This window comes from Gadus chalcogrammus, chromosome 1 (genome assembly GCF_026213295.1).
Source record: "Gadus chalcogrammus isolate NIFS_2021 chromosome 1, NIFS_Gcha_1.0, whole genome shotgun sequence".
Taxonomy (NCBI): domain Eukaryota; kingdom Metazoa; phylum Chordata; class Actinopteri; order Gadiformes; family Gadidae; genus Gadus; species Gadus chalcogrammus.
In genome coordinates, this window is record NC_079412.1 from 26,814,926 (window position 1) to 26,836,734 (window position 21,809).

At 50.1% G+C, this 21,809-nt stretch overlaps 1 protein-coding gene across 1 annotated transcript; it reads right to left on the reverse strand.

Moving 5' to 3' along the window:
• Position 1: 1 nt before the first annotated feature.
• Positions 2-21,809, reverse strand: huwe1 (HECT, UBA and WWE domain containing E3 ubiquitin protein ligase 1; the record flags this gene model as incomplete). Its single annotated transcript, XM_056597047.1, has 62 exons — positions 20,650-21,809; positions 19,472-19,521; positions 19,261-19,330; positions 19,063-19,161; positions 18,699-18,905; positions 18,451-18,603; positions 18,283-18,345; positions 18,090-18,167; positions 17,958-18,005; positions 17,662-17,830; positions 17,470-17,570; positions 17,165-17,315; positions 16,492-16,619; positions 16,179-16,319; positions 15,961-16,066; positions 15,446-15,553; positions 15,262-15,363; positions 15,053-15,133; positions 14,744-14,850; positions 14,116-14,293; positions 13,929-14,020; positions 13,619-13,821; positions 13,396-13,453; positions 13,131-13,307; positions 12,767-13,012; positions 12,404-12,537; positions 12,175-12,287; positions 11,901-12,083; positions 11,527-11,743; positions 11,305-11,427; positions 10,918-11,155; positions 10,415-10,774; positions 9,515-9,637; positions 9,272-9,367; positions 8,809-9,078; positions 8,540-8,692; positions 8,251-8,378; positions 8,042-8,123; positions 7,738-7,914; positions 7,474-7,621; positions 6,951-7,381; positions 6,667-6,862; positions 5,890-6,057; positions 5,631-5,800; positions 5,456-5,522; positions 5,129-5,352; positions 4,802-5,013; positions 4,534-4,716; positions 4,250-4,422; positions 4,016-4,152; positions 3,795-3,870; positions 3,572-3,670; positions 3,325-3,455; positions 3,086-3,245; positions 2,712-2,940; positions 2,290-2,468; positions 1,942-2,031; positions 1,657-1,835; positions 1,530-1,572; positions 537-866; positions 180-390; positions 2-68 (listed from the first exon to the last, which is right to left on the reverse strand). Coding segments are annotated over exons 3-62 (9,141 nt in total), but the record flags the coding sequence as incomplete, so codon positions are not given.

The window sequence follows — 21,809 nt, forward strand, 5'->3', positions numbered from 1 at the left end:
CCTGGGATTGGCTATCAGCGCTGTCACTCCGGGGCATGGTCTCCCCGGGTGACGAGACAGTGGTGGATCTGGACAGAACAGAGGCACCAAATTAAATCTCGAGTACGCCGAGTGTGGCTCAACTGACGCTCAACGGACCTAACATAGAGGTGGGCTCAGTAGCACAACATGGAGCTAACCCAGTCTCTGCGTCCGTCTGCCTGTCGGTCAGCCCGCTGTCCGCACTGCCAGCGCTGCCCGACAGCTCCTGGGAGAGGTGGGCGGTCTGGGCGGGGTTGGGAGTGGCTTCCTCCAGCGTGGTGGAAGCAGGGCTGCTGGTATCCATGGGCGACCCCTCCAGCTGCGACACGCCCACCGCAACAGGCTCGGCAATATCTGGACTGAGGGAGGCTGAGAGGAACAACGCGCCCACCATGGGGGTTAGCGGAGTCACGTCAAAAACAGTAAACGTGGTTTCTAACAAGCGAAGATCAGAGGTTGGCTACCAGCCTGGCACACATTTGTTTGTATGAGAGGCGTCTTTAAAGTTATTCTACCTTCCCTGCCTCCGTCCACTGCTCCACCTCCTCCACCACCACCACTTCCTCCTCTCTCACCGATTGTGGGGGCCGGGGACATTTCCATTTGGGAGGCCTCTGCTACGGCCAGGGCGGCCAGCGAGCTGGCGTGCGACTCCGCAAGCAGCAGGTCAGCAATAGGCTGATGGACCTGTTGGCTGATGGCAGTCTCCAGGGAGACTAGGGCCTGCTCATGCGGAGCAGGGGTGGTGGGGGTCACCTCTCCTGATGGAGGGGCTGTGAGGAAGCCCTCAGAGACCCTGGGGGGATCCAGGCAGGACCCAGGAGCACCGTGGGCCTGCTCACCTTCTGGAACAGCAATGCAGAAAAAAAGTTCAGAGTTCACATGCCCAAGAGCACAGTAAGTGCGTTGTATTATTGTAATCGCTTAGACTTTAACAATATTATGTCGTTATAGTTGCACACCACCATGATGTTCAGGGCCTACACTGAGGAAGGCAGTAAGTTGTATAGTTATCTCCTGAACGGGGTGAATAATCCTGATCCCCAACAACAACACAACTTACTACCTCACCACAGCATAGCCAGATTCGGACATTAATATACAAGGACATGCTAGAGAAATGTATTATGGAAATGTAAACGGATTGAAAAAAAACGCAGTCGAGAGAAACTAATAAATGAATTAACACGGCAGTATTTGAAAAGGTCAGTTTGTGAAGTATTTGCAGAGCCCACATGGAAATATAAACCTCCGCTGTTCAGTGTTTGCACACTGGAGCAGCCGAGACTGTAGAGTTGATGTCGCATCGCTGTGAGAAAGACAGTAGACTGTATAGTTATCTCCCAGATCTGGTGTGATCCTAAAACTATACAAACTACTACCTCATCCCACAGCACGCTCTGATCCGCGGCTTGTCACTTGCTGAAGATTCAGGAGACGGCGTCGAGTCCAGACAAAGATGCATGTACATCATCTGTAGCCAGAAGAGTAAAGTAAGCTCAGACTACCTGCAGTGTTCTCTGCGCCATTGACCACCCCCAATCCAGGACCCTGAGCAAGGAGAAAATAAACATCAAACTTTATCCTACATCTCAATCGCCAAAGCATTGCTTTTCGTATGATGAGCACACAGACCTCTCTCCATCTGCTGACCTGCAGGCTCTGCTCCCTGCTGTCCTCCGCCCCCGAAGCCCTCCGCTCGCTCTGCTTGGCCTCCTCCTCCTCAGCCAGCTGCCTCCTCCTCTTCTCCCGTCGCTCCTCCAGCTCCTCATCTCGCAAGCTCTCCAGGTGCTGCAGGATTGGCACCTTCACCACTGGAGACACCACACACCACGTCAGGGGGGATTGAAGAACACACACAGAGGTTGGAGAATGTTGCAATCGATGCGCGACAGCCGACAGCGTGCTAGATGAGCCTACCTGCTACACAGTCGTGCATGCTCTCGGCATCCAGCACCTTGCACTCATCTGTCCACCTGGTCAGGGCCGTGGGGATACTGGAGAGAGTGCCTGGGAAGAGCAATTCCAGATGTTATGGAGTGTACATCATTTAGACTATGACAAGTGAAGTAGTCAGGACAAAGTTGAAGACTTAAATTACAACTTTAAGAAAGTACTCCAAAAGCCGAGCTGGTCTGCAGAATACCTGCTCGCTCGGCTTCGGCAAACTCGCTGTGTTTCTCCCCATAAACTCCAAGTCAAGGATGTTAACAAACAATGGCCCCTAACCCTAAAGACCCCAACGGCCCTTCAATAAGGGGTCCTCACCGGCCTGTCCTCCGGTGCTGCTCTGCTCGTGGAAGAAGTCATCCAGCAGCTCGTCGTCCGAGCGGGCGATGATGTGCACGTCCTCGTTGCCCACCAGGAGGCGGGCGCGGCCGCGGGACTGCAGGGGCAGGGAGCTGGAGAGCTGCAGGATGTCCGCTGCTGCGCTGGGGCCCAGCAGTCTGGGAGAGGGAGGAATGGACAGTTGGTTAATCACCCAGACTGACTCACTGCTCAACAAGCTGCACCCATCTGAGCAAATGTATGCAATCCAAACGTTTGCAATGCAAAGTTTGTCATTTCCAGTACGTCACAACCCTCTGGATCAACCAATAACCAGTGTCCAGAGGTACAGTGAAGGGCCCGATCGAATTGCTAGACGCCTGAAGCGAACCCATATGGCGTTGGGACATTTCGCTCCTCACCTCTGCAGGATGAGGGGCGGGTTGGGCTGGCGGTTGCCGGGGTAGTGGACGTGGATGGTGTGGCCGGCGTTGGCGGTGAGCTGGCGCAGCGTGCGCTGGCTGCGGCCCATGCCCTGTGCCAGGCGGCTGCTGGTGCCCGCGGCCCCCAGCGTGAGCGAGCCGTGGTCGGCGTGGCGCACCATCAGGGGGTGGGAGCTGGGGATGTTGCCTGGGGAGGGAGGGATGTCAGCTGACGGAGGAACACAATAGAGAGAACAGTTGGCAGACATTAGGGCGACAGCTCAAGCACAACGCCACGGCCATTTTGAAAACGAGGTCATAAAGATGGTGCTTTTATGCCCCGTGGTAAGAGTGGAAGGGGAAGTCTTGCGTACCGGTTGTGGAGAACATGTTGTCGAACTCGATGATGAGGTCGTCGTCCCGGTCGAACCTCTCGAAGCGGATGTGAGGCGCCGCATTGATGTCCGGGAAGTCCTCGTCCAACTCCATCTCCGAACCTTCGTCATCGTCGTCCTCGTCTCCTTCCTCGTCATCCTGAGGTGAGTGAAAATATGAGCATACATTCCTTTTCGACAACTGGCTCCTTCAACAGCTTTCCATTCATCCTTCTGACCTGGTCCTCCTCCTCTTCCTCTTCTTCCTCCTCCTCCTCTTCATCCTGGCTGTCTTCATCATCATTGCTGCCACTAGAATCTTCCTCCTGTGTGTGCTCTTCATCCTCTGGTTCCAGGATGTTCATGGAGTCTGATAAAGAAAACATACAAATAATCCATTATTTATTAATTGCACCAGAAACTCATGTCAATAAATGGATACATGCTAGTATCAACTGAGGGGTTCATTATGTGGAGCGGACATACCTTCCCGATTTGCCTGGAGAGTGGAAGTCTGGCTAATATTCGAGGGAGCTTCATCCATCAACACATCCTCCTGTGATTCGTCTTCACCACTGCGTCCTACTGAATGGCAGCCCATAAAAAGGAACACTAGCTGTAGTAGAATCAAGCTGTGCCATGAATTACATATTCGTCTACCCCCTGAGCTGCTGTTAAGAGGCTTTCAGCAGGAGGCGTCGTATCTTACCTATAATGGTGCTGTTTACTGTGACAGCGTCCCGTTCCAGAAGCTCATCAATCAGATCCACCAACTCATTCTCCACCTATACATAAAACACACAAGGGCAGAAGGTAATTACCCAAGGACACAAACAAATCCACTCAGCAAGTAAGCACTGAGCAACTCATGCCAACATAGGCACTCTATACCCAGTAAAGCAAAGTGTGAGATAATGTAGTGTTATGCACCTGCATGGCCTGAGTGCTGAGGACCTCTGGCTGACCAGCGATCACCACCGTGTCCGCCTCCGTCTCTCCGTCCATCAGGTCACTGTCCGCTCCCGGCACCCTGCTTCCCTCCACGGGCTCCGCCTCACCTGGCTCTCCTAGAAACACACACCACGTATCAGCTTGCAGCCGGGAACACTCGGTGGCCATCTAAATAAAGCAAGAATGCACAAGAATGTTGAGCCGTGTGGGCACCTTGGTCCGTGGTGTTGCTGTTGCTGTCCCTGGCAGCGCCCACGGTGTCGTGTTCAGCCTTGTTTTTGCTGGAGCCTCCCTTGCCCCCGAACAGACTGCTGGGCTGGTTCACGATACGAGAGAGGGTCTCCAGGGGCTTGAGGGCAGCATTCACTGTGTTTGCCATGTTGGGACTGAAGTGCGCAGAGTAGCAAAACAATACATGTAAGTTATTGATACAATAACAATATTTGACTGTAAATTACCATAATTAAACGTTGTTACAGTGCAGGTGAAAGACCCACCTAGACAAGTCGAGGCTGTGTGGCACACGTGCTAGGTCGTTGACCAGGCCCTTCTTGAGGAAGAGGCGGATGATGTTGTTCATGCCATTGTGCTGCGTCTTGGCAGTGGCCGTGCTGTAGAAGCTGGAGGTGGAGGGGCAGGACTCCATGATGGTGCTGATGATGCACATCACTGCCTGGAGCCTGTGGTGGACGGACCAGAGGTTAATACAACTATTCTGCGGGGATAAGACTGTGTGGAAAAGAGTCTGACTGGTGCCGTCATTACCTGGCGTGCTTCTCTGCTCCTTCCGCCATAGCCAGGGCTCTGCTGAGGGCAGCCTTCACCTCGTTCACCAGGGCAACCTGCGCGTCCGTGCCGGTGCCGGCGGCCGCCAGACTGGCCAGGAATAGTCGAGCCAGTGCGGGCGTGTCCTTGTCCTCAGAGTTTTGGGTGTGGGGCAGCAGGTGGTCCAACACGAAGGCAAGAACGCTGCAGTCCTGAGAGGGAAAAAAAAAAAACAGGGCGAAGGTCAGAATAAAGGACAATAGAAGCGCTAGGATAACGCGCCGATGCCAGGCGGCACTGGAGAGGAGGCTTTGGCATTGTACCCACCTCCTTGATGAGCTCCGACTGTCCGGCCGTGTAGCTGTAGGAGGCGATGAGTGTGGCGATACCCACGTAGGAGCGCACCAACTCGGCCAGCAGTCTGAGGATGGTGGAGGTGGGCATCAGAGGCTTGCTAGCCTTGGCCTTAGCCGCTTTGCTCTCCTCAGTGCCGGCGCCCTTCTCTCCCTCCTGCTCCTTCTTCTCCTCACGCAACTCCTCCGGCGTGGAGGCTAGGAACGAGGACAAAAAACAGATGTTCAGAATCCAAGCCATGTGGCATGACATGGTGATTGAAAGCAGACATTACGAAATAAATAACAAAACATATCTTACCCTCGCCTTGGGGTGTGCCAGACTGGGAAGAGTCAGCCACAGCTCCATCTGCAGCGAACACCTGGGGCTGGAAGTAGCAACGCTCATGTTAGTCATTGAAACCGTTACTCAACACACAACCACAACACACCCAGCCACAGACCAAGATAACAGGATCACGGTCATAAGGACTTACATTGATGTGGAAGGCAGACTGTGAGTCAAAGTCGCTGCCCTGTCTGGTGAGCCTGTACTGCTGGTACACGTCGTCCCCGACATCCTGAAGGATCTGGGACAGGTCCTGGCCCCCAGGCACCACCACCGCCGCCGCCGCCGCCGCCGCAGCACGCTCCTCTGGACGCTCGGCTGGAACCATGGCAACAAAACACACCATGAGGATCCAAACAGAAGTGAAGGTGGATGAAAAGACAACTTTGTTGGTCGGGTGGTCTTACGCTCTTCAGGTGCATGGTAGGCGGCCAGAGCGTTGAGCATGTCGCAGATGACTTCCCTGATGGTCTCTGGGATGGTGGGCAGCGGGGATAGCTTGAGGGGGGTGGTCTTCACCAGCTGCACGGCATTGGGCCCTTTGATGCGCAGGTTCTCAAACTCGTCATCAGACACTGAGAGAAAGAATACAGATTCATTAACCTCTTCCCTCACGAGGCCTCCATCTCAGGTACTTGCCTAAATGAACACAAAGTGAATAGAGTATCTCCACAACTACAAGGGCTATACGTTATAATATAGGTACCTAAAGAAAGATAGCACCTGTGAGATTGTTGTCAAGGGACAATTAATGTCTGCCTGAGATACATTTCTTATTTCATAGTATATCCAATAATAGCACTATAGGGCCAGACTGAACATCTGACGCAAATGTGATAAGACAAAAAGGTGAATAGATCGAGAACCCATTGATACATTTTGAAATTAGACTCCCCACTTCAGGACTAACCACCGCAATTGCACCAGATGACCACCAGACGGCGATAAAGACCCACTGCTCTGACTGAAGGCAATTTTTTGTTTTTTATCTGAAAACCACAACTTGGCTACTACAGAGGATTGTCAACACCGTGTCAGGTTTCAAAAATCGTGCCTGGATACAGGACAAGCCATTTACGATGTTTTTAGCCGATACCGTGTCAAATCAAAAGAGACACCAAATCCTAAACCCAAGGCCTCCAGATCAGGCACCCATGTGAATACGATGCGGTCGTCTGGATTACCGGTGCCTGCGCCTCGCGGTGCGGGCAGGGCGATGCGGATGCAGCTGTTGGCCGTCTCTGCGAAGCACTCAGGGTTGCGGCACGAGGCAGGGCCCAGCACACGCAGGATGTAGTTGATCTCCCTGGAGCCCAGGCTGCCAGACACCACCCCGGAGGTGGTGCTTCCCGCTCCGCTGGTGACGGCAGACCGCACCACCTGCACAAGGTTTAAAACCACAGTCAGACCTATTCACCCGTGGTGTCATTTTGAGAAAGGGGAACCCCGTGTCGGATCAAACGCCCACCTTCTCCATGGTGTGTCTCAGTGTGGCCGGGTCCTCGATGATGTGCCTGAACAGCAGGGTGACGAGGGGGGTGAAGCCGTTGAACCCGGAGACCTGGGTGAGCCCCAGGATCATGCGGGTGCTCTTCAGCTCGGCGAACATCATGGCGTAGTGGTGCGTGCGCGTCAGGCGCAGACAAAGGCGCAGCGTTGCGTGGAGGGTGTCGGGGTCCACCGGCACGCTGATCATGCTGACGCAGGCGCGGATCAGCACCGTGGTCATGTCCTCGGACAGGCCCTCCACGGCGATGTCCGTGCCCTGGGCGGGGTCCGGGTCCGCCGGCGGGGCCGAGGGTCCCGTCGACGTCGCGTCCTTCGGCGGACTGGTGTCCTCTTTGGGGGCGGCCATCTCCACTGCTGCGCCCGGTTCTGCTGTGAGGGCTGTGGGACCAACTATGTTAAACAGGCGAGTACATCCACAGGTTAAAGAGCTATAATCATCACAACCAAACGCTTCCCATTCCCTAACCAAGGCCCCCAGTTACCTTCAGTCTGGGTTTCCTCCGGCTTGGTCTTCTCTCCCTCCTCTCTCTCCGAGTCCGCCGCGCCCCCGGTCTTGGAGGGTTTGGGCAACCGAGGAACTCTCTGGACGGTGAGCATCACTGGCCTCCTGTTGCCCGTCTCTTCGTTCACCTGGCAGTGGTGAGAAAATACAAGCCGTTCCATCAGAGTGGGATCAGAAGCCGACGACTACTGGCTCCGCTTTAGGATGAAACAGTGGTGGTGGTTGCCACGGTGACGCTACATACCTGCACCATGGTGTTGAACTGGACGGTGTAGCGTCGCCGTCCGGCGGTGAAGCGCACACTGCTCTCCCCGGCCCTCCAGGCTGAGTCGATGGTGCTGTTGTTGGACGCGCTGTAGCTACACCAGCGGCCAGAGCGGTCGTCAAACCACCGCCAGTTGTTGCCGTTAGGCTGCAGGTACTGGTGCAAAAAAATAAATAAAGGTGCCACGAATAAGAAGATAGTTCATATATTATTTAGAGGCACATAGAATGCAAGAAAGAGGCAGTGGTGAATCGTCGCCTTCTCCGAGCTGGTGGATGCTAACCTTGTTCATCTGTGCTCTGCGCTTTGAAGAAACGGCCATCTTCTCATAGAAGTCAATAAGCAAAAGAACTGGGGTAATCCATCTGTAAAGAAATAGGGTATGGATTACTTTCCATAATGTACACACTGTGTGCTTTGGCATTTACGCCACAGTGATTGATATCCCTGAGGCAGTCGTTTTTCTCGTCCCTAGAATGATTAAGGACTCACTTTGGGGTCTGGATGTCCTTCTGCTCCTTGGCAGCCTGCAAACAGGGTTGCACCACCTCAAGCAGCTTAATCAGCAAGTCAAGAATTCCACTTCGCTCCACCACCCTGGTGCACAACAGCTTTAGCTCCTGTCAGGGAAAAGGGCAGAGCACACGCTCAAGTCAGTTAAACTCCAGCACTGGGGAATAAATCTAGTTTGGAAGAGACCACGTCCACAATGGAAAAACAATATTTGTTCAACTTTAGAATAATAAATAATAATCTCAGATAGGTTGTGAAGATAACTCACCTCAAAGAGAAGCGTGAGCAGCAGGATGCGCGTGGCCAGCTTGGAGGCCTGCGGCAGCGTGGCCATCTGCCTGGTCCACTCAGCCACCGTCTTGGTGTCACTGGTTGTCAGGGGCTCCGCTGCTTTGATCAGCACACGGGCCGCATCCCACACCTGCACACAGGGAAACAAACCCACCCACACAGGATGAGATCGACGTGCAGAGCAGAAGGAACAAATGAATCACCAAAATGCGAGCGACGAGATTTGAGGCGCATCAGCCCACGGACCTGGTGGACCACCTGGCCCAGGATGAGGTCTCGGTACTCGGGGCCGCTCCTCTTGATGGCCGTCATCAGCAGGTCGCAGAGGCGGTAGACCGTGTCGGGCAGCTCGTCTAGCAGGTGGAAGCAGCCGGGCAGCATGGAGTCCGTGAATGCGTGCAGCTCCTGGGGGTCCAGGGGCTCCGCCTCCATGAAGCGCTCCAGACAGCGGGCCTCCTCCTCCTCCGCCCGCTCCCGGGCCCGCCGGTCGTCCTCCTCGCGCCGCCTCGCCGCCTCCTGGGAAGGGGAGGGAGGATCCGAGTCAGGGATAATGGCTGCAGCAGCCGCAGCCGAAAGTGACCCGTCATTTATTCATGAGGTTTTCTTTAGCAGCGGGTGGTTTGAACAGAGGCGAGGGCAGCGGGGGGTAAGAGTGTGCGGTCGAGTGCGTCAGTGTCTTTACATAATGCGAGTAGCGAGGATGGCGCACCTCGGGAGAGTCAGAGCGCTGCTCCATGCTAACCTCTTGTCCTAGTGACATGGCAATGGCCCTCATCATCTGGTCCTCTTCAGACATAGTCAGGTCCTAGGGAACCAGAGAAGAGCAACACTCACTACGTCTGGCCTGTGTTTATATTATTTGTATGGGGAGGAAGGGAGACAATGGATACCTGTGTGTATGCATCTGTGTGTGGGAGTGCACGTGCGCACCATGTCGGAGAGGAAAGCTTACCCGAACAGCGCCGCTGAGAAGGGGGGGCGGGTGAGTGAGCAGGTACTCTGTGGCCTGCTCCATAGTGGTGGTGTTCAGCAGGGCCTCCATGGCATGTTCTCTGGAGAAGCCCATGTCCATCAGCTGGAGAAACACAAAGAACCAGGGGCAATGAAAACAAGATAACGGGAGGGAGGACGCGATGATGATCAGACTAGAGGCATAGGAGGTCGGCAAAAAAGTCAAAACCCTAATTACCATTATGAAAATTGGGTGAATGTCTTGTACGCATGAATGTGCTTTGACGTTTTAATAACTGGAGTGGTCGTCTTCAACAAAGAAATGAATCATACCGTACCCGCCTCCGCACTTATCTTATTCATCTGATTAAAATTCTCCACACCCTTCTTGAGAAAAATGAATCCTGAAGGTTCACCTTGACAACTATCAATCTCCTTTCCTTTCTCTACCTCCCGCCCACTCCCTCCGCCTCCCTCTACACCTGGCCTGTCAATCACCCCTCTGCCTGATGGCTCCTAAACCTGCTGAACCCACTATGGGAGATGTGCCTCGTTCATCCTCCGCCTCTCATGTTCAAAACCAACACAAGCCCTATTCTTATTTCTAGATCTCCTGCGGAGAGCTTTCTACAAAAAGGTACTTTTGTTATTCAAAGCGGGGCTGACAACATTTAATGAAAACAGCAATTATACTCGAAGGTTTCACATTGGGAAAGACTGTTCCTCACTTCAGCCAAAAAAAGTGAAGTACAGGTTCAGATTTTATTTTTCATTTTCCCATAGCTTTACAATTTAAATCATTCAAGGTGTGAAAGGCAATATTCAAACGAAAAACATGAAAGCCTTCCCAACATCCCTTTATTTGCCCGCCCAGTGGTAATTGGGGACTCATCCACCCTACCTGCGTGAGCTGCGCCTGGTTGACCTGGGGCTCCCGACGAGGGGTGGAGTTGGTCGAGTTGGTGGCGTCCTCCGCTGAGCCGGCGGCGGCTGGTGCAGCCGGGGCCGACCCAGGGGCAGCGGTGCCCTCTCCTGCGGTCGGAGCAGCTCCGGGGGCCCCGGTAGGTGCCGGAGGCCCCGCGGGAGCCCCCTCCTCTTCTGGCCGTGCCGTGCCCTCCCGCTCCTTGCCCAGGCGCTCCTGGATCACCGGCTCTCCCCTCAGAATGTGGCAGAGGATGGCCAACATGGACTCGGCCATGCGGCCTCCGTACACCTTGAGGGGCTTCCGGTTCCACAGGCTGCGGATGCAGCTGAACGCAGCCTAGGGAGAGAAGACAAGTGTTCAATTTATAGCAGACATCTGGCCAGGGACACTCATCTGAAACCAGGCGCCTTTTCAATTATCCACGGATAACAATTTTAAACCTCCTGATTTTACTGACAGTCATTTCCATGGTTACCAACCTTCTGCGTGACGATGAGGAACCGCAGGGCGCTGAACTGGGGCGTCGTGGGCGTGACCCCGGGGACCTTGGCGGGCAGAGAGTGAGGAGAGTCCAGCACGGTGCTGGGGTTCACCATCTTCTCCACCAGCATCAGCCAGGCGTCCAGGAACTCCCCAGTGCCGTCGGGCAGATCAGTATGCTCCAGCCCTTCAGAGACGGGCACCTTACCGCCCATCGACAGAGCCCAGTTAAAGGTCCTACAGAGGGGAGGAACACAGACATGAAGACAGATAATTATCTTGTTCTCGGGTCATGCTGTGATTCCACAAGTAGACCAAAAGAGGTTTGTCCTCACTTGAATAAATCACTGTGCAAAGGGTTTAAAAAAGTGAAACGCAGAACTTACTCAAACAGAGCATCGTGACCGCCTGAACAGAAGAACTTCTGCAGCATTAGGTGGTATGGGTACTTTCTCTCATCAAACAGCATGGGAGACGTGAAGCCCACGGAGCAGATGAAAAAGGTCAGCCTGCAAGGAATGGAGTTCCTCATTAAATAACATGTATGAAACAATAATACATCCAGGTATCATCACCTGGATTGCATCAGTCAAGAGAAGAAGACTTACCTGAATCGGGGGGTGGGGGTGTAGGGTGGCGGCTGCCAGCTCAGGCCCTTGGTGAGCAGCTTGGTGAGGGAGGAGGCGGTGGCACGGGCCGCTGGCGTCGGGGCCGTGCCCGTGCTGGTGGCGTGATGGGAACGACGCTGGCGCACAGGGGAGCCAACACACAGCTTGACGAGCAGCCCAAACAGCTCAGCCAGAGCCCTGCCCAGACGCGATGAGGCTGCAGGGAGGGGATCGGAGATTAGCTGGTAATGAAAGGTACTCATGGGAGTATTAAGCTTAATCCGGCTGTAGCGATGCTCAGAGAGAAAATACTGAGGATAGGCAGAATTACACCAACATGTCTAATATAACTAAAAGCAAGGGATGGTTCTTACCCGAGAGCAGCGGTTTGATCTGCTTGATCCGGGTGGCCATCGCTGGCGTCAGTTTGGACTTGGCCTTGGGGTCGGTGGCGGTGGGCTCATCCGTCTCCATGGGAGCCAGCGTGTCCCCGTCTAGACCCATGCCCTCCAGCAGACCGCCGGCTGACGAGTCCACAGCCACTGCCTCAGACTCAGCTGGGGGGGAGGACAATGGACAAAGTCGGGTTGACTCAAATCCAACCAACAAACTGAACCGATGAAGATTGCATTTAAAAAGTCCCCTTACCAGTTCTCCTGGAGCCAGACGCCGGGGTCGCTGTGGCGCTGCCAGAAGGCTTCTCCTCCTTGGGCACAAGTTTCTGCATGTCTGCCTGCCCAAACTCACAGCCAGGTGGTAGACTGCAGCACAGCAGGGGGAAGGTTAAAGATCAGCATCCGAATCACAGACAGGAGGAAGGTTAAAGATCAGCAAGACGACAAGCAGGGGAGAAAGGAGGACGTGTAAGGGGCCTCACCTGTTGGGGGTACAGAGGGACAACAGGACGGTGCTTTCCCAGACCAGAGAGCAGTACAGCTGGCTCAGCTTGTTGAGGACACTCAGGCCAAGCTGGGAGCCCCACTGGTTCACAGAGATGGCTCTGATTTCACTCTGATCCAACACAACAAGAAAACATCCTCAAATCCCAGAACAGCAACAATGACTTGGCCAACCAAAACAACATTATTGATTATATGAAAACGTATATTAAATACTACTCAGGCTATTATAATTTAAAACCATATTGTCGTCCCATCAAGATTTACTGATCGCGAGTTTATGCAGCGTCATTGCATATCCTAAAAGGAAAGTCCCCCAAGCAAAGACATCCGTGCTTTACCTGTCCCACTCTGCAGGTGTGGACAAACATGAGGATGTAGGCGTGCGCTGCGGTGAGCGCGTGCAGGAGAGGCGTGGCGCGGGCCGACAGGGTGGCGTCGGCGACGTGGCCGGCGTTGGCCAGCTCTCGGAGTAGCACAGAGCCGCCGGGGACCTCGATGGGCCGGTGCAGGGGCTCCAGGGCCGTGAGGATGCTGTCCAGCTGGCAGAGCCCCTCCTGGAGCACTTTAGGCTCATGAGAGAGCGTCTGGGACAAGGGCGGGGAGGGGAGGGAAGAGAGGCTCGCTTTAATCCCAATCCACTAAATGGATACTGCCGCAGTGCATCGGTGGGGGGGAGGTGAACGTTATTTATTCTTTGCTTACCAGGATGGACTTGCAGACACCGGCCACGGCTTGGCACGCAGCAGAGGTGGGGAAGTCTATGGGCAGGTTGGGCAGGCCCAGGATGGAGACCAGGGGCAAGAGGCCCTTCTGGTTGACAAACTCCTGACAGTGGTCGTCGGTGGTGTTGTTGCTCAGTATGGATTCCACAAACTTCATCTGGAAAGCGGACACATTGAATTTTTATAAAAAAGGGTTTGCGTGTGAACCGTTAGAAGAGCCCTAAAAAAAAAAGGTATACACCTACCACATTCAGGATGTAATCCATGAGAGGAATAGGTATTCTCTCCTCTGTGCCAACCACCCTACAAACAAAAACATAACATTGTCAAATTGACAGGTTCAACTCGAAAAATATGAAGTGAAATGTAATCTAAAAACTGAATAAAAAACTCAAGAACTCTTGCAAGGAGTTGTTGGTTCTACTCGGTGAAGTGAACTCAGCGTCATACAGTTCAAGTGGAACTGACTGCCTGTTGCTCTCTGGCTCCCCCTGCTGCTGGCTGAAGGTGTGGAGGGCCTCCTCCTCCTCCTCGTCTTCACTGGAGGCCTCCTCTGCAGCATGGCTGGACCGGGCAGGGGGCACGGCCACTGTGCCGTCCGCCTTCTGGATGGACGGCTTCTGGCAGATGTACTCCGGCGCCCGGCCAAGGTTACAGATCTCCTCCAACAACTGTCATATAACAAATTCACCATCGGTCAGACTCGTGTCTATGCGCTATGCTGTATTATTCTCATTAGGACGGAGAGAGAAAAACTTGAAATGAATGGAAACCAAACCTTAATGATGGCAGTAGTGGCGTCTGTCTTGAGAGTGGGCTGGTGCCTCATGAGCTCATCCACAGCACTGCCGAGGTTTGAGGCAGTGTCCCCTGTAGCAGCAGACATGCGTACACGGTCACAGTTATATATCCAGTGTTAACGATTAAAGAGGATTCTAACAGGAGTCAAACAGCCAATGACTCACCCAGTGGGTCGGAGCTCCGTCGCCGCCTCATGGCGGGTAGGTAGTCCGGGGAGAGCAGCACCTTAAAGAGGCGCTCAAACGGCTGGCACTGAACGAAGGAGTGCAGGCCTCTCGCGTTCAAGCACAGGGCACTGAACACATTGGGGAGGGAGCCCAGCACCTCCCGAGTGGCGGGAACCTGCAGAGAGAGACACTATGAGAGAGAGAATAGGCAGGAGAGAGAGAAAAAAAAGGAGGAAGACAGGGTGAGAGAGAGAGTGGCGAGGGACGGGTTAACTGCGAGGGGGGGGAAGGAGAAGCGGGGGGGGAGGGGGGGGGGGGTCAGGGGCCGAGAGGTGCACGGAGCATCAATAGGAGGAAAATGTACAGGCGAAACAGCGCAAATGTTGATACTGGGCTAAGGGGGCATGAGGAGCCAGAATGAGGGGAGTGATGGGAGCTGAGTGAATCTGGACAGCGAGACGCCTGCGAAAGGCAAGACATCTGGCTGTGCTGGATCAAGCTCCAAGGAAAATAAAAAGGCATGAAAAAATTTGTTTAGTAGGGGGCATGAAAGAGAGAGAGAGCCGTCAGAGAAGCCCGAAGGAGAGAGAGACAGGAAGGAACGGCAGAGGGCTGGGGGACTCACGTCCTTGATGAGCAGCGCATGCAGCATGACGTCTGTGAGGCCGTTATCCTGCAGGGAGGAGAGCAGGGAGGGCTCCTGGAACACAAACACCGTCACCACCTCCGTCGCTGCAGACCGGACAGGACAACACAGGGGGAGGAGAAGAGACATGATGAGAAATCCATAGGACCAACCTGCGAAAGGCATCCTCCAAGCTTACAACTGTTGATGTTGGTTTGTTTATCATCATATTCGACAACTACACATACCATGCCACAACACACAAACAAAAGCCATTTCATCTCTTCTTGTGAATGACTTAGTACTAACCCAGTAAAAAGAGTGATGGGCCATAATACTCTGCGTTACTGATGATGTGCTTGAGTGAGGTAGGCAATGACCCATCCATTACTAGAGGAAAAAGGCAATCACAAGCACATAGGTTAGCATATATACACTTGGAGCCATCAGTCCCATACAACCACACAATAAACTAGATATATGCCATCCACCAGCATTGTTATAAAAGCACATCTTACCATGGCGGATACCATCAGAAAATGCAGGGTCTTGAATGGCTTTCTTTAAGAAGTTTAACATAGACTTCAACAGAGCTGCTCTCTGGGGGATACACTGCATACCTATGGGAGACGACAAGGATGTCATTAGACACCCCAGATAAACATTTGAATGCTGAGACAGTATGATTGCATTCGATCCTACCTGCACGCGGTGCATTGGCTGTGCCACTCTGCACTCGGTGGTCCACTTCTGGTCTAGAGCTAGAAGATGTGGATGGGCCGGGGCTGCTCTCCATAGAGACTTCTGACACTAATCAAAGCAAGTTAAAAAAATTATCAAAATATGCATCTTTGAAAGCCATTGCCGATTTAAAAAAATCATCATAGGCTATCGACAACTTGATTGTGTAATTAAAATCATAAGACATGAGACCTGCGGCCTTTAAAAGGGAAAGCTTATGTACAATGTGATTGGAAACCTAGAAAGAACATTTATAGAACATATTTCTGTCGGCTGAGGAAATCAACAATAACTAATAATGCAGGGCTTATATGCCGCTTAATAAGAGCAATTACATAATTGGTTCACAACCACTATCATAAGAAACGTTACATTTATATACATTTGCCCATTAAAGCAAATGAATAATTCGGTGATCGCATCTGCTGAACACAATAAAAAGGTCATTACATCTACAGAAAATAAAATGAACTTACTGTCCATGTCTGTGTCCATGTCCTCAGACTCAGTAGCTGTGCTCGGCCTCTGGATCTTTGGCTTGATGACAAAAGGGCACTCTTTCCTCGACAGGTCCACCTCGTGCTAGGCATTGAGACAGACGGACAGGGGACAGAGTGAACGCAGCTCTTTGGCTATGCGCCGTAGGTTAAGAAGTGCTTCATGTCGCTGAGCATTGCAGAGCGCCGCCACCCACCTCCAGTCTGGAGATGAAGATGGTAAGGCCAGTGTGGGACTGGAAGGCAGCCATGTCCAGGTTGGTGATGAGGTCCACGACTCGCACCGCCCGGGTCACAAAGGTGATCTGGTCCTGCTCATCTCCAAGGAACTTGATCACCTTCAGGGAAAGAATGGTAGAAAATATTTAGATTAAATGTAGAATTGATTGATTTGAACTTTGAAGGAGGACAATTCCTCTTCTGATTTTAAAACTTCTGCTTTATAATGGTTGCATTCACATTAGATCATATCCATGCAGTTTGTAAAGTGAATTATGGGGGAGATGGTACCTTGAGTAGTGCTTCCATCATACCACAGGAGACGAGTGCCTCGCCTCCGGCATCGTAGCTTGCCAGGTGGTAGAGGAAGGAGAAGAGTGCAGTGGCAAACTGATGTGGGTAGGGTTCCATCAGAGGGTCTGTGGAAACAAGGATTTTTTTCAATGTCTTATATTCACCCCATTATGGTAATTTATGCCATTTTGTACTGGAATTAAGAGAAATACGGCGTAAAAACCATAAAGAAAACTATTATTTTCGTGACACCACAACGAAGCAAAATCGTTGGCTAGAGGTTAGGCTAATGTCACGGTGGGTGTGGCTAAGTGCAGCTACGTCTGGTTAGTGCTTGATGTTAATGTGACCGAGCGAGGGTTAGGCTTCCAGGATACTTGTAGTATATATGCCCCCGTGTGTGGCCGCTTCAATAAACTACATTGCTCTTTAAGATGCTCATACAGAATGACTTAACAAGCAATAAACCGACAAATTTATGACACACACACACACACACACACACACACACACACACACAATGTCCCCTCATCGAATTAGAGACAAAACAGTGGGTTTACTTGCACTTTGAATAGCCATTCGATTTAAATATGAGCACGCTTCGTTTACAGGTGCACTGCATGCAACATGTATATGGAAATTCAGTTGCAGCGGTACTAGCAACTCTTACCAATCATTGCTTGTATACAGTTGCGCACCAACACAGGCAGGAAGCCATGGTAAGACGCCGTCCCGGTGCAGTCGATGATGTTGGAAAGCTTAGGGGTCCTCTCCAGGTGGACAATTGAAGTTAAAGTGCGCAAAGATGCTGCTTTTATATCCTAGAAAAAAAAATGAAAGCACATTTAAAACAGTTTTTTTTCTATCCAACTAGTCTTGACACAATCTACTGTGACACATAAATTATGCATTTGCATGGATTGTCTCCATTCGCGCACAAACATGCTTTGACGACAGGGATGACACGGTCCTTACCACAAGCTGTTTGTCTGTAATCTGCAGCACATCTACCAGTTCCTCTATCAAGCCATTGTACAGTATACTGTTGGCGGACTCCTGGAGCGCATTGGAGTACACTGCATGGGAGGGAACACAGCATAATGTCAGCATTTGCTACAGTCAGAACCTCTTGCTAACCATGGTGTTGGGATGGGACTACGTGCTCACCAAGTATAGAAATGGCATGCAGGCGGGCCTGTACAGCCTGTAGCCTCTTCTTGTGATTAGAGAAGCCGTGAGCCAATCGAATGTGTGTGAAGAGAAGGGTCTGCTTGTCTTTTGGGATGTTGTACATTACTGTCAGTGACTCCATGATCTCAGACGGACTCTCTGAAATCTAAAAAACACAGGAAAATCAAACAACTGACAGGTAAAACAAACAAAATAAAGACTTCCATGCATCATGGACTTCCTTGCAGCATATTATGAACTATAATGCAAAGAAGAGTAATGTCTGACTTTACCTTGTCAAGCTGCTCAATGTGAATATAGTGTAGTGTGTTACTGCTTGTCTGCTGACGAAAAAAGGGTACATTTTAATATATACTACAAATAAAGATAGTGTAGGTGTTATTTTGTAAATCTGTAATGCTTACTTTTCTCTCTACTTTGACCTCAGGGCCTGGTTCAGCATAGAACTCAAAGTGCAGTGTTGTGGCACTGGGTGGGTATTTCTGGTGCCCCAAAAAGAATCATTAATCTCAATGTTGCACTATTAATTACAAAGAAAACAAGTCACTGGAATAATTGGAATGACTCCACAAAGAGATTATGTAAATTGGCATTTACCGACATGGGCAGATCCCTGCAGCATTCGGCCAAACCAAACCCATTCTCCTTTCCACCCCAACTCTACAGAAGAACAAGGAGATTGACACAATCAGATTCTATGTTCTAAAATACATCTGTCATTACACCTACATAAACTAGATGGATATTGACATTGTATTGTTAAACCTCTGCCAGATGTTGCAGGCGGGCCAAAAGAGGAGTTCTCTTGTCAGACCCCAATCTTGTGATGTAGTTGGAGCGTTTGCTGAACACGTACAGCAGGTTGAGTACAGACAAGACTACTTGCATGTCACATGACGCCAATAAGGTGGTTAAGTGCTGTGAAGCAAAAGGGAAGGAGGAAAATTCATTAGAATTATTCATATGGTTTTATCCCCTATGGTGAAAAGCAGCTGTGCAGGGTGAAAGCTTACCTCTATGGAGCTGTAGAGGTGTCTGGAGAAGCTGTACTCAATGAGCAAGGCGGTGAAATTGAGCACAGCCAGCAGCAGGGCCTTGAGGTGCCCGTTGTCTGGCCGGTCGCACACCAGCAGCCATGACATGCTCTCCACAGTCTGGCCTGCATCGCATAGAATTCCATCGAAACGGTCCAGTAGGTCCACCCAGTGGTACAGCTCACACTGGAGAAAATGCCAGTGTTAGAGGAACTTTTGCCATTTGTTACGGTATTGAAACTGAGATTGCTAGGTCCACATGAACATTGACAGAATGGTATTGCATATAATAAGCACTTCGCTTCAATAAAAACATAAGCTCTGCTCCCAACATATTGTTTACCTTTCCAATATTCCAGGTCTTAATGTGCTGAAGCTCCACAAGCAATTGCTCATCACTGCATGCCTTGAGCTTCTCTATAAGGGTCCTGCAGTCTGCAGGCTGCAAAGTATGGAGAAGGCAAGAGGTTATTTCAATACAAAGCCCAGTAAACAGCCAGTAAGTCTAATTAATTACAATGTCACCAGTATACACACTCACAGCCTCTGTAGGGGTTTTCTTTAACTTGCTTCTGTCGACCTTCATTGTCGCTACTTTCTATTTGTGGCTCCTGTCAACACACCACATAAAAAACATTAGGATGTCATATTTGGATGTTGTATGGATGAGGCCATAGAGGGCAAACCAGAAGCTACCTTAATTGAAACATTGTAAGATAAACATTATGTAGAACCGTAAGTATTATACTTACAATAAGTAGTTTGGCAGTACCCACTTAACAGCATGTTTTTTGCACTTTACCTGCAAAGTGAAAGATTGAAACCACATCAAATTTAACTGAAAATGTAAGGAGCCTCTAAAGATTCTGCCAAAATGAAACAGAAAGGCACAAGATGGACAGTACAAATATTTTGATTACAGCTAAACATAGCATGCAATTAGTAGTGTAAAAATAGATAGATAAGATGAAGTTAGAAGATAGAGAAAATAGTCATAACGACTGGTTTAAAAAGACCTGGACATTTAAAAAAAAAAACACGACAAAATACAATGGACAAGTAATCACAGTTGGACATTTGCAATTGAAAACGTTTGCGTTAGTCAAGCATTGAGAGTATTTTGATTGGCTTCGCATAAAGACGAGCCGCCGGTGGCTTGATGGCTAACAAATGATTCTACGTGATTAATTCACATCATTATATAGATATAGATATATACACACAAAGCAACGTTTTTGCAATCCATCGTGTCCCCTCGAAACAACCAATAGTTAAGCCAACAAGTACAATTGGTTAACAGTCCGCAATGCCAGTAACATGAAAGAGGTTTAGCATTAGTTATAGCTTGCAAGCTACGGTTAGCACAGAGGCTGCCAGCAATACCCGCTATTTTAAAGTCAGGGGAAACACAAATTGAACTACTTGCCACATCAATTGGTCCACTTTTTAACAACTAGGCACAAACCAGACATAAAGCAAATTACTTCAATTGATAATTAGATGGCTGGCGTTGTAGTCGCTGCCTGCGACTGGCATTTGGCATGCTACGCTGCTAGTGTCAAACTATGCCATAAATATACTAAGGAAACAGACCTTGAGTTGGTGAAATGCTCAGACAATACCTAGCGTATGTCGATACATGCCTATATGACACTAGCGCTAACACAATGCATGGAAACCGAAATACGTTCGGCTTTAGCTAAATAGCTAGAGCACCCCTTATTTGACTGTTCCCGATCCCAGTCCTGACATCACTGTTGACTAATTTACCTCGCGGTTGCACTAAAGGCCGCACAAGAAACCCGCACTATCAGGCTCGGCTTTCTTGCTGACACATTTCCTTACACCGTAAACACTACAGCGGCTGATTGCAATATCAATAAAAAACTCTTGATTCTATAACGGCAAATCTGGCCACTCTGATTCTTACCCCGGCCTTTCAGCTAGCAAGTCGTAGCACGCGTTGGCTAGCTAGCTTGCTAGCTACTTGAACGCAAAGCAGAAACGTAGAATTACTCGCTGAATCATTCCCATACGAGTCTATCGTGACACTGCGAGTTGGCGTATTTCGTAGTATTCCAGTTAATAGTGTGCATCAACTGGCCCGGCATATAGCTTTAAACGTCCGTCATAGCACTTTTATCCTGGTCATTTTTCGACGACAACGCGCGCATGTATCCGTAGCATATAGGCTCTAGACACTAGACTTGACAAGTCATTATGACTGGGGTAGTGTGCAAAGTGAATAATGTTTCAGCTGGAAACCGGGTAGTTACTGTTGGATTTCTCGGTGCATTTCAGAATTTAAAAAGCTTGGACTATAAGAGATCGTCTCTCTAACATGTGTATTAATAACCATGTATTGGTCTTAAAACCATATAGTAAATTGCCCACAAGGAATATTAATCTAATCTAAACATTGCCCATAATCAGTCTTAATTTAGAAAAATTCTGAAATCTGAACAGATACATAATGTATAATCTGGTAGTAAAATGTACATTTAGGAAAGCTATAATAAATGCAAAATTGTCAGCATCCTTCCTTCTTTTCCTGGATTAATGTGGGCATCCAAAGCCATTACTCCAATTGTGATGAAGATCTAGTTAGTTCAGACTCTGGTTTTATGCAAAAAATAACAACTTAGATTACATGAACTGGCATCCATTTTGCATCTTCCTTTCTCATAATGGCAATAATTAATACAAATCAGATTATTTTGCCAACAATATATACACAATTTTGGTAGCGGGTAACGATATTAAATTAGGGCTGGGATTAAGGAGCATGTGTTGATAAACCAACTGTTGCCAAGACCAATATAAAATAATTGCTTAACTGTGCAAGAAGTGAAATGACCCAATGGGATCACAACCATGAAAGCAAAGGAACCTTTGTTATACATTGATAGATATAGAAACAGTTCAGAATACCTTAAAAGTTGGTTAAAGCTTTATCACAAATTAGGCCCCATGTTCTACAAATAACTGAATCCCTAGCTGCTCGTTGCAATTCGAATGAGTCCTCTTACAATTGCAATTAAAAAGCATGGTATCACTGCATTTGAGACGTGGATAAAAAACATTTCCGAT